The 13,744-nt window shown below is 31.3% G+C and overlaps 1 protein-coding gene across 1 annotated transcript; it reads right to left on the bottom strand.

The window, feature by feature from the left end:
* Positions 1-483: 483 nt before the first annotated feature.
* On the bottom strand, positions 484-12,597 carry LOC117692039 (multiple epidermal growth factor-like domains protein 10). Its single transcript, XM_066072535.1, has 16 exons — positions 12,478-12,597; positions 8,615-8,845; positions 7,717-7,971; positions 6,707-6,841; positions 6,384-6,521; positions 5,636-5,773; positions 5,356-5,493; positions 4,859-4,996; positions 4,428-4,565; positions 4,147-4,284; positions 3,641-3,778; positions 3,204-3,344; positions 2,720-2,854; positions 2,205-2,342; positions 2,079-2,108; positions 484-1,556 (listed from the first exon to the last, which is right to left on the bottom strand). Exons 1-16 carry the CDS (start codon positions 12,560-12,562, stop codon positions 1,195-1,197), a joined length of 2,478 nt encoding a protein of 825 aa, XP_065928607.1. The 5' UTR covers positions 12,563-12,597; the 3' UTR covers positions 484-1,194.
* Between the last annotated feature and the right edge of the window lie 1,147 nt (positions 12,598-13,744).

Genomic DNA, 13,744 nt, shown 5'->3' with positions numbered 1-13,744 from the left:
CTATTATTATATAAGGCGATGCATCAATTTGATACTATTATGATTATTTAGAACGCGTTAAAATGTTAACATGTAGTAAAAACAATTCAATAATGCAATAATGTTATTGACAAATTGGGTCATACTCAGAAGCCAGTTAACTATTGGGGTTTTTTTCAGTCAAAAGTATTTAGTTAACGACTTTTGGGTAAATAATGAAACTTTTCGTAATAGATAATTTAAATGATATGGATAACTTTGTATGAACTGCATTGATATAGACAATTTTATTTAATTTATAACAAGTTTTTAATTTTTGGAGTAAGCCCCAAAATAAAACGTATTAGTGTTGAGCATTCAATCTATATACTTATTAATAATGTATGTGCATTTGTACAAATATAACCTTTTGTAGTATACAGATGATTAAAGAGCAAAGAAACATGCAAAGAATATTGATTGCATACTTTTATTAATCAAGTATTATTTACACAACGTCTAGAGAATAAGCATGTGATTATCAAAAATGATCATTACATACAAATGTCTTTCAATTCTTAGCATACCGTGTTATACATGATGATATCCCTCGAGTAGGAGCACATCTTAATTGCTATGCAAGCATTTCTATCCGACGAGTGTATATTTTTTTATTTCAAATCTGTCAATATATTTTGATATTTTGCTTATGTTTTTATTCTCAAAATGTGATTTGACTTATTTGACAAGTGTACAGGTACAAATTAGTTCAACGACAGATTTCATTTTTAATTTAAGTCTACTTCTAAAAAAAGACCTTCCCTTCCTCTTTTTAAGTATAAGACACATTTCATTAAGTTGGAGTTCCCGAAAAATTTAAATCAAATACTTTGTTACAATTTGCCTTTCATCGTTGCTTTTTAACACGAAAAATCAAACATTAAAATCGCTTTTAGCATAAAATGCTGAACATATACATTTTCATGATATTAAGCAGGAAATGTCTATTTTAAAAATACAAAAATTGATATTCTTAAACGTTTTTCTCTTCCAAAATATAAAGAAATCATTTAGGAAAAAAACTAACAAAAATATATTTACAACTTTGATTTTTTGGACCAATTTTGTTACTGATGCAGATTAAAATCTTTAGAAAACAAAATAGTATTTCCTTTTAGAACGTGGCAGCCACACAGTCACAATGCCAGTGATTGACACCACATCAAGTAACTTGTTTTATCCTATAATATAATTAAAATAAGTAACTAAGGTTAATATCAGTGTTTGAACTTCGGTAACATAGCAAATGGTTATTGTATAAATGTGATCCCACATGGTTATGTTAATATCTTCATAATGCGACTCTTGTTTTTTCGGTTCCAATGAAAAGTAAATATTCATTCCCCCGGGTCTGTTGAGGCTGTCATAATGGTTCAAAACATTCTGAATGTTTGGCTTGGTGTCGTCAGTGGGATGTTTATGGTAAGGATTTGTTGACTTCCGTCTTACCTTAAGGAAAATGACAGCAATGGCTACTAATAGAAACATGGCGAGAGCACCTATGATGGCATAGAGATATAGGGTCGATATCCCTTCGCCTAAAATAAAGAACAGTAAGGATATTGATATCGTAATTTTAAAGGGACATGATCATTATTTTTTGTCAAATTTTGTATTTCTATTTTAATCGGTTGCAATGCAACAGTAATGCATTTCCAGCTATCAACAAAAATGTTAGGGTCAGCCGTAGCGTCATAAGCAAGATACAGAGCTATGTTAACAAGGTTCGTGCCATATTTTTGTTTTTTTGATTGGTTTAATAAACAGGTCAAAGTTCTTTTTCAACATTATATCTCTATCTTCTTATTCGTTTTAAACATTAATAAACAGTTCACATCGTTTTTCACTTTTTAGCATTAACATATTAACCAAACATTTCCCGGACTTTGATTACATAGCAAAAAAAAGGTAACGACTGGCAATAAAATTTTGGTAGATTACTGAAGCACTGTAAACATTTAAAATGGAAAAATGAATTTCGACCGAAATGGTGACCATTTCCCTCAAGGTATAAAAAAATTTGTAAGATCTTACTTTTTTGAATTGCAAATATAACTTACTTTTTGTTACTAAAATGTCTGTTGAAATCGCTAAAAATATAAATATATCAAAACTTAATATATATGATTTGTCCCAAGCCTATTTCTTACTGTTTGAAACGGAAACGATCTAACATGTACTCATACCTGTTAAACAAAAAGCATCAGTCCAACCTTGTTGACATCCATCTGCACATTTTCCAGTCATCCAGGAACATGATCTAGCATTTTTACAATGACCACAGTCCAACGAGCAATTTGGACCGTACTTGTAAGGCAGACATTCTAAAAGGTTTAACCTTATAATTGATTTTTTTTCGTATAAAAAGAGAAATGATTAAATTTCGATTGATTTTTGTTTTCAGTAGTCTGTTTTCTAGCTATTAGTTCCGATCTGCAAAAATATATCAATAGTCTGTTGGGTTTTTTATGTGCGCTTTATCTAATATGGTATTGGTTACATTTTAGCGTATAAACACGTAAATTAAAACATCGGCACCCTTCTTTACCTAACCGTTTACACTGTAAATTGCCTAACAGCTAATGCAAAACCAAGAAGAAAACCATGGAAAAACATTAAAATATACAGAGATCAGAATTAAATTAAAATTAATGTTATCTTATTTGTTGATAAACATATTGGTCATTATATTTATATTTACCTGTACACATTGGTCCTACCCAGTAGTTTTGGCACCCCAATGGACAAACACCAGATGAAACATTACATGGCATTCCATCCACACACTGTCCACATTTCTTATCACAGTCTTCTCCATGAAAACCAACTGTGCAATCTATACGTAACAAAATAAAAATATAAACACACACAAAAAATAAAATAAAATAAATATCAGAAAATTCAACTGAGATTTCCTTATGATGGGTACATTTAATTGCATTTATAATATGGATTGGTCAGATTACATGTAAGCGTTTGGACTTTATTATGAAACATAAAAGCTTTTTAACATATATTTTTGGTAATTTTGTTCTTTATGTTCAAACAAAGAGCAAGCCCTTATTTTGCAATTTAAAGATTGTTTTTATTTATAGCATAAGTAATCAGAAGTCAATTTGCGTAATAGTTTTTACTTATAAATAAAATATCTTTAGAAAAAGACACAGAGGATACAAACTGCACACCTTGACAGAATTCCCCAGTCCAATAGTTCTTACATCCGTTCGCACATATCCCTGTCAAGTTGTTGCAAGGTAAATCATCTTTGCAATTACCGAGGCAAAATATGCACTCTTCTTTTGATGTGTTGGACTTAAAATTACACACTGAAGATTGATAATAAAATGAAATATTTAAATGCAAAAAGCAAAAATTGTGCTTTAATATGAATAGGCGAATAAGATACATAAAATACATGTTTGATTATATGAAGAGAGACATCTTTATGTTTTTCATTTGGAACCAAACAGAAAGCGTTCATCTTTTTTTCAGCATATTTTCAGTTTTTCTGTTTAGCTTACCGGTTGTCCAGCAGTCTAACCTAACTGTTCACCTTCAGTGTACCTATTCATAACTATACATCTTCTCTGCTTACAAAGCGTTACGTTTTTAACCTACTCACGTGGTTTACATAGTTTTCCTTGGTAACCAGGCTTACATCCGGTTAAGCAGGTTCCGTTAATGTGAGAGCATTGGGTAACGTCGCGACAGTGTCCACATATTTCACTACATTGATCCCCATACCGTCCATCCTCACAGGCTGTCATATCAAACAGACATTTCCATGACAATAATAAGTGGGAAAATATATATTTACATGTACCCCTTTACAAAATTAAGAAGGTTTCTTCAAATAAACTGATCCCCATACCATATATTCTCAGAGGCTATCATATCAAACAGACATTTCCATGACAAGAAAAAGTGGGAGAATATATATTGACATGTATCCCTTTACAAAATTAACAACGTTTCTTTCTCATTTAAATATACTGATCACCATACCGTACATTCTCACAGCCTAGCAAGTTAAAAAGACTTATACAACAAAAATAAAGCAGGACAATATATCATATATCTATATGTGGACATAAGCATGAATACAATGTAACAATATCATGTACTCACGAATTTTACACAGGTCGCCTTTATAACCATCGGCACATCCATATAAGCACGTTCCATTTGTATTCAGACATTGGTCGTCGTTACGACAGTTCCCACAGGTTTCATTGCAGTTAATTCCATATAGGTTGCTACCACAACCTAGTGTTTATATAATCAGACATTTATCCTCTGACATTGCCGGACAGTAAAACATGCTCAAACATAAATTAAACCAATTTTTCTATCATTATGATATGCCTTTATACATTTAAAAACTTGAGTTCTGGTTGGTTTATACTTACGTGTTTTACAAAGTTCACCCTGAAATCCGCCCTCACAGCCTGTCAAACACGTGCCATTTACATGGAAGCACTTGCTGATGTCTGCACAGTTTCCACAATTTTCTGAGCAGTTAAACCCGTAACGTCCTTTGTCGCAACCTTTAATTTGAATTATTACATTTGATTATACTTTTATTTACATGTATATACTGTATACCCGGATTTTTATTTGCCTGTCACAAAATTTTTAAAAGTAGGATAAATAATATATTCTCATTTTTGCGTCAGTCATTTCAGCGATTCGGGTAATTTCTAGGAGCGAAAATTAGACAATACAAAATTAACCGGATATACGGTTCATCAGATATTTGCATTTGTTAACTCAATGTGTTTTAACTTTCAAGTATGGATGTCCAAACATTTAATGAATAGTTTGGTTTAAATGTACACACGTGTTTTACACAGTTCGCCCTGGAAACCATCACTACATCCGGTGAGACACGAACCGTTGCTATGGACACACTGTTTCACATCACGGCAATATCCACACTCTTCCATGCATTCATTGCCATACTTTCCGTCGGCACAACCTATCATAACCCCAAAATAGTACCCGTTATAAGATTTCACATTTTACAAATAGTTAGATACTGCAAACCAAACTATTTTTTGCATGCGAGCAATTGTCGCAAGATATGCGTTAAAATCGTCAGCGCAAACACTTATCGCCTCACACCATTCATTCAATATCTTTTGTATACTATAGTTCAAACATTTTGCTAATGTTACGTACCATGAGACAGTTTATCTCCTGAAATTGCGAAATAATGTTGTCGCAAAAATAAGTTGGTTTACAGTTAAACAATAATATATGTCATAGTTATCCTAACAGTTGTACATGTAGATGTCCTATCTTCTTACTTGTTGTACACTGGTCCCCGGTACTTACTTGTTGTACACAGGTCCCCGGTATAACCAGAATCACATCCACGTGGACACGACCCATTTATTGATGAACACTGGCTACCATTGAAACAGTGACCACAAGTTTCATTGCAGTGAATGCCGTAAGATCCTCTGGTACAAGCTGTCGAATTGATACTATATTCAGTTATTGTTTTGTTTAAGAATTGTTTAAAGCTGCATCAACGTCACAAAATATGGCTGAAATGATTTCTAAAAGTATATGAAATGTTATATGAATTCTCTATCCATATAAATGTACTCACATGCTTTACATAGTTCCCCTTGATAACCAGCAGAACATCCAGTCAAACACGTCCCATTTATGTTGAAACATCGGCTGACATCGATGCAACTACCACAATTTTCATTGCAATCAACCCCGTAGAATCCTTTGTCACACGCTACATGTGTTATAAATTGTATTAGTTATTTTTAAAAAATCAAAAGACAAGTTTGTGTGGGATTTTTTCTACTCATGTAATGTTAACACATGTTTATATCATATTTATTGCAAAACTTAAATTGTATTCTTTTATTTTCATTGATGTTCTTATATTAATTGTAAATTAACTCAAATCTTAATTCTGTATCTCTTTATAGAGGAAATAAAAGATGAATGAATGAATGAATGAATTACTACAAGTGTGTGTCACGTTTTGTCTTGTTCTTGTTTTTTTTTTTAGGTTTGTTTGTGTTTTTTTTTGTTTTTTTGGTTTTTTTTTTTTTTGGGGGGGGGGGGGGGTGGTCTGTTTTGCCCGATTTTCCAATACTTTTATGTACACATACATTGAGCAAGATTGTTTATAATTTATTTTTAATGTTGAAAAAATGTACTAGATAGCTTGATAATTTATTTAATTGCATTGCTACCTTTCACCTGCAGAACTTAATTTAACTGAAATATCTTTACCATTAAGTCTTCCCTTTTTGGGGAGTTGGACGTATTGCTTATATCAACACAAAAGGTAATGCATCTTAGAATTAAAATGATATGAGGATATTCTGACTTACGTTGTTTACAATCGAATTGTTTATATCCGGGTTCACATCCGTTTGGGCATGCTCCGTTTTCGTGGTGACAAAGTGACATGTTTCTACAATATCCGCAATCTCGGTGACAACCGTCCTCGAACTTAACATTTGAACATTCTGTGAAATTAAAATTACAAATCAAACTTTTATTAGACAGTGATATTTAAATTTAGTTTTTCTTTTCGAATAATTTAAAAACAACGTCATGAATATGTTGATTTTTTTGTTTCATGAAAGCACATATGTAACGAAATAACATTGTGTTTGTATCGTTATTTGATGGTGACAGTGTATTAGTTTACCTAATTCACAACGTTGACCTTGATATCCAGGTTTACAGCCTTGGCAGGTGCCCGTCTCTATGTGACAGTACCGACAGTTTACGTCTGGACAGGGGATGGAGCAGTTGGATCCATAATATCCACTTGTAGGGCAACCTAAGATAGCATTTTATATTTTATTTGATTTTTTTGATCTAATTTATATTAATTATAAATATAATTGAATGAATAGTTGCTGATATTCGCAGAGGCTGTTTAGTCAGAAAATATACCTTTTAGATAACTTTACATTGTAGGTATGATTATACACCTTAATATTAAGTAAAAAGAAATCAAAATAGATCATCTATAATAAGGACTATATTCGGTATGGTCAAATATCTTCTCCATTTTTTTTTTCAAATTTTTAAATACTATCTTATAAAATCTGTATAAATCATAGTAAGGAGGATGCCTAACATTTTAATTTTGATTTTAGTCTTTTGTTGCTCATTCGCTGTGTTTGTCTATGACGTCTTAAATATAACCTAATTCCTGCAAATTTGCAAACAAATGAAAATATTGTCATTTTTTTCTTTATATTTCGCATTCGAAAGTATAGAGCGCAGGTCTGCTCAAGTACGAATTTAACATATGATGTTCTTAATATATTTATACACATACTAAAAAATAGTGCTTGAGCAAGCCTGCGCTCGATGTTTTCCAGTCGAAAAACATCGGGAAACACCCGTATTTTGCTACAAAACATACATTTTTGCAAAATAAGACGATCTTCATGACGTCATCTTTGCATTATACCGTCACTGTAGTGATAACCTTTTACCAACTTATTTTCGATTTGATTTCAACTATTTTCCACCTTATTTTTGAAGAGTTTTATCAGACTTTAATTTTGGGGGCAAAAATGCAAAATACCGCACATAGTCCTTTGAAAAAAAATTCTTATATTTCTAAACAAAACTCATTTTTAAAGTGAGGTAACTATACTGTAATGATGGCCACGACTATTTATCCCTTTAAAAACTAATTACCGAACACCTCCACTTCACAAAGATCATTGTAGGCGTTCACAGAATAGCCGTCCGGGTGAAAAACCCGTGGGAGCCTCTCGTTGTAATATATGACGTATTGTCCATGTACAGGACAGGTGACTGTTATGACAGCAGGTATTGTGTAAAGTGTAAAGTTCCTGTCCTTGAAACACAACTTCCCCTGTAGAATGTCTGTCGTGTTCGAGATATAGATCGAAAATCCTAAAAAGCTTGCCGGTAAAAATGTATTGCTACCTGGAAAAAAATTCAACTATGAAAAAGACAATTCAGAAACAATGCATGATAAAATTAATATTATTCAAACGCAGGTTTGACAATCAAAACTGTGCATCGAATTGAGTTTGATTTATAGCGCAAAAAGAACAATTTCGGGTATATTGAATAAAAAAAAAATTATGTCCGATTCTAATTTATGTACATTTCAAAATAGCTTGAATGTATAAACATGAATTGGTACTTTCTGAAATCAGCTCATACCACGTAAACTTCTTGAAAAATCACTTGCCGCTTAATGTACATGCTAAATATACTTTGTCAACATCATTATTTCTTTTTGCTCGCACAAAAGCAAACATGTTTTAATTATGTAAGCTATTTTATTTATTTCACTCATGTTTTTGCAAAAAATAAAAAAAATTACAGCAACACTTTCGGATACATGTACAAATTCTGCATATTGTATTCTATTCGATATTTAATTGATCGCTAAATATTCCAATGATAATTAAATTAATAATTTGATATTAAAAATTAGTGAAAACATCTTTCCGCCGAAAATGCTACATGTATAAACAGTCAAATTTTAAACAAAAACAGGATACAGTAAATGCTAATTAGTGTATTTCACAGACTGCATGGGCCAATGTACAATGAATACCCCACGTGGAGCCTTCAGTTCTGTAGTAAATCGTGATGTGATGGATGCTGTAGATACTGGTCAGGTTGACCCACCAGGTGGCGGTTTTAGAGCCAGCTGACACGACACATTGTTTTCCCTCCCATCTGAGGTCTGACCTGAGCCCATCTACGGCGTTACTGGCGTCATATTCGTCAAAGCCAGGGTACGCGGGGTGCTTTTGGTATGCTGGTTTATGCAAGGCAACATTAACTGCAAAAAGAAGACGCACTCTTTTTATAGGTTTTATTTATCACATCTTTGACTAATTAAGCAGAGTGGACAACAATCAACGTTGTGTGACTACATCATATAATTATGCCTTATGGCTATTAAATGATACTGGGTTTTTTGGTTAAAATAGAGGTAGTCACTACTAGTATCTGTGAGATACACTTTAGTTTAGTTTAGTAGTTAAAGGGATTTTTTATCTTCATTTTTGGTGGGTTGTTAATAAATCAGCAAGGACAATTATTTATGCATTTTAACAACGCATAAATGTATCCTAAAAAGGTGGATGAATACAAATGTGAATGTATGGCAATATGAGTTAGGGAACTGGTAGCTCAAATGCAAATGTAAGAAAAAATGAATCCAATGCACCTATTAACCTGTCCTTATTTAGAAACATCTAAATATGGAGTGATTCTACGTAGAATCAAAGGTAATAGCTTTAACAAAAGAGCAATGTTTCATACAATTCGTAACTATGAATTTATCTCTCTTGTTCAACCAACGCATATTATAAATTTTCTTTTTAGCTATCAAATCTCTCTCTCTCTCTCTCTCTCTCTCTCTCTCTCTCTCTCTCTCTCTCTCTCTCTCTCTCTCTCTCTGTTACACCTTTAATCCATACGCCATGGTGAAGATTTTTTAGAACATAACTGTTGTATCCATTTCTAAAAAAAATGTTACAATGATTACATATTAAAAAAAAGAGCAATACCATTTTTAAAAGAAGGACTTTCGAGTCACGCTTTAGCACTAGAAGCTGTTGGGCCATAACAACTACAATTATAATTGAGGCACCTTTAATCATTGAGAATATCCGTTTATGTTTTTCATTAGATATGCATATTAAAGGTACATTTTTAAGTTCCATTAATTTTATAGCTAACTCCCTCTCACTCCTATTTAGGACGGCGTCGAGAAGTTTTAAGTGTCTCTCTCTGTTTCATATGTATAATTCAAATAAAAAAAGATGATATATGAATCGCTAAATATTTCGATAAAATAAACTGCATTTTTTAAAAGATTGCACCTTACGACTGGCAAAAATGATATCTGAGTTCATTCATTGACCTCAAACAAGAAATGCGTAGTTTTAATAATTTGTACAATATGTATAAAAAGTGCGTAATAAAAATGTTAAAGATAAAATGAGTATTCAAAAGTATCAATAGATGAGTGTTGTTAAGCGTTTTTGAATTATATTGTATTTCGTGTAAAAAGAAAATACGTCCTTATAAAAATCAGATACTCTGAACTATTCCGGGTGACCATCTTAAACAAAACGTATGAGAAGCAAAGGTTTCCCCATTGCACTTGACATTACTTTCAATTAAAATGACTTAATGTTATGAAACTTCTTTAAACAATATTTGCGGTTTTGTTTCCTTTCACTGTGGATGTTTAACATAGCGTGCTGAATATCTCTCTGCGGAAATATTCATATTAGACAGTGCAAACGGACTTATTAAATTTCAAACCTAGCAATAGATTAACCCCTACTCATTTTTGACATTGTGCTGTAAAACAAATACAATAAATTATTTGCATGTTCGTTGTTTACCTTTTTTTTTTATAAAAAAAAGTAAAATAAAGTCAACCATGAGAAGTTCAAGCAATATGAATTGAAATTATTATGGCGAAAATTTATTTTGATATTTTGATTTTTTACTTAAATGATTAAAAAGAGTATTTATTAATTTCGGTCAGTCATATTTTTGTGTAAAAGGCCTTACATTATTGTCGTTCTGTATAACATTTATTTGCGAGATGTTCCTTAGTTAAATAACTTGTATTCTTAAAGTTGATGATTTCTTTTAATCTTATTTTTTGTAACATTGAATTTGTAGCATTTGTGTCATTGCTTCTAAGATAGAAAACAAGCAAAATGTTATGATATCAAAACAAAGTTCAGTTATGTATTCTGAATTGAGAATTACCAATTTGTATCATTTAAAGTAAATACATTTCATGCAAGATCATATTTTTATTTAAATTGATGTAATGCATTACCACAATGTTATACTTTCGCATCGTGTTACTAATGTATATCTTTTGAATATTCGTTTTTATACATGTACATCGTTTGACAATGTTATAATTCTCGTTTAATATGACTTAAACAATTCCAGTGTTATGCTGAACTTAAGTAATATAGAATTTTCCGTATGTTATTCGATAACAAAACTTAAAGTAAACTTTAACAATTTTTTAGACAAAACAATTTTAGACTTGGCTATAGTGATTATTTTGCTGTTTGCTTTTGTTGTATGTACAATATCATTTGCAGACAGAGTCCAGCCATTTTACAATGGTTCAATGTCAAGTAACCATTTATGCAATCTAATATTATTTCTGCAAACGTTTTTCTGTTGTAATTGACTTATCAGCAAATACAATTTTCCAAAGGGTGGCATGCTGACTGACGTTTTTTCATACTTAATGTTGGAACACAATTTATCACTTAATTGTCTATGGATTTTTCCGTTTTTCCCGATTACGACAACCAGGGGGTGTGGACGATCAACAGAGGATGCACACTCCTCCATGGCACCTGATCCTTTCTTTAATACTTTAGTAGTCAGTGTTTGCCCTGCACCTGTTTTGCATTTCTCCTTTTAAAGGGGCATGGTCACGATTTTGGTCAAATTTTATTTTTCTGTTTATATTATTTGGAATGCTTTAGGAATGCATTTCTAATGATTAAATGAAATTATGGTGCCAGTCGTTGAGTTTTAAGCAACATACAGGGTTCACAATTCTTCGTCATGTAAACAACGCTCGTGCCCTGTTTTTGTTTACATAGGTTCAATATACCAGGAAAATATCTTTTTAAAGCTGCTTTGTCTATCTTATTATTCATTTAAAGCATAGATAAATATTTCCTAACGATTAACACATTTATTTTGGGTCTAATGGGTGGAAATTCGATATGTAAACAAACGCTTTGTTTACATAGCGAAGAATGGTAAGCTCTGTAACTCGCTTATAACTTATCAAATGACACTAAAATTTTGGTTGTCTATTAAATATGCCTTACTAATTCATTCTAAACATTAAAATCTAAAGAAAAAAAATTGACCAAAATCGTGACCATGCCCCTTTAAATTTTGATTTTAGACACTGTTCGTTGTCATTAAATGTCATTATTTCAATGTAGATTAACTTATATATATTCATGTATCAACAAATAACATTAGAATATTGTTTGATGCAGTGCAATGCAATCTTTTACATACAGGGTAAATTTCACTCCGTGTCATTTTCGCTCTTTTACAAAATTTCGCCTAGAATTCGCCCAGACAGACTTCTGTTTACAAAAATAATATGATACATTGTAATTCGTCAAGTCTTAAATTCGCTGGCAGTGAGGTTGAAAGGGGTGAAAATAAACGGTGGTGAAAATTACTCTGTACACATTACTATATATGATATAAATAGGATTATACACTACCATTTGCAGTCAAACAAATAATACGATAAACTATGTCGAATTAATTAAATAAAAAACGATACATACAATCATTAAAATAAAAGTAGGTTTAAGATATTCGTACTTAATATTTCCTACACAAAAGCCAAATGACATAATAAAAGCATATTAATTCTTCACTCACCATAGGAATGTGACGTTTCAGTCAAATGGAGAAACAAAATGACGACATTGGTATACGACAACGCGATGTTTGACAGGTAGATCATAGTCGAAACTTGTATAACACCAGTAAGTGTACAAATAATCAAGCTGAAGCTCCGTTTTAAATAAAACCCGAATTAAACGCGCATTCGATTAATTATTAATTGAACCTCAAAGTTGATTTAAAACTACATTACTAGCCAAATTAGCTGGATCTTAATATATTAAACGTGTTGAAGGAATACACAAACAAATAATAAGGAAGTTATTGGTTGGTACTTCTTTTTTATTGCGTTTTATAATGAATCAATACTTCCTTGAGCTATTAGATAATAGAGAGTAAGCATTGACTTAACATAGTCTTAGTAACTTAAAAGGCGAGACACACAGACTAGATTTACAAGATAAATTCGAGAAACATTAGACTCTAAAAATTAGCTATAACATGTTTGAAATAAATTTAAATGCCGTTAGTTCTCTCAGAAAAGAAGGTTGGCATCGTAAAAATATTTGGATTCCAAAAATATTGTAAATGTCGTCTTTATGGTTATAAGATGCTCTAGAAAAAAATCAGACTTGCCATTCTTTTTAACAATTTTTAAGTAATTCAAATAAGGCTGGATGGTCAACAATTTAACTATCAGACCTACCTTAAATTCTAAGAAAGGGTTTTTTTAACTATAAACTTTTGTTTGGTAAAGAACAAAATCATATATTTCATCTTTTAAATTTGGGTATTTTTTCAATATTTTCATATAGAGTTCTTCTTTGAAAGGAGATCAATACAGTCAAAATATGGTCACGACTAGCAAACCATCTTAATGGACGTATATTATTACATCAAACATTACATATGCTTTCATTGTCATAGCATGTACAAAAGAAACACGACTTATTGCATCTTTCATTTTTCAATTACAGACCATATCTCTCTTGATAATGTTTGTACAAGAAAAGAATTCAATGCACATTGAGATGATATGTTGATTTTTACTCATATTTTCATTAATCATTATATCCTTTTAATAAACTATTATTTAAAAGCTAGTTCTAAATATATTACATTATATGATACAATGTATCTAAAATTATTATAAAGAATACCTAATACAATAGTCCAAGCATACAAATTATAAAAAAAAATAACGTTGTAATTTTGTTTTAATCTAATCATATCCTGATATAACTTATTTCAAGTAAAACACGAAAATATTTTTTCCTTAAAATACAAAGTTTGATTACATTGA

The sequence above is a fragment of the Magallana gigas genome, chromosome 9, assembly GCF_963853765.1.
Source record: "Magallana gigas chromosome 9, xbMagGiga1.1, whole genome shotgun sequence".
Taxonomy (NCBI): Eukaryota; Metazoa; Mollusca; class Bivalvia; order Ostreida; family Ostreidae; genus Magallana; species Magallana gigas.
Note: the sequence above shows the minus strand (reverse complement) of the source record. Positions and strands in the feature narration are given on the sequence as shown.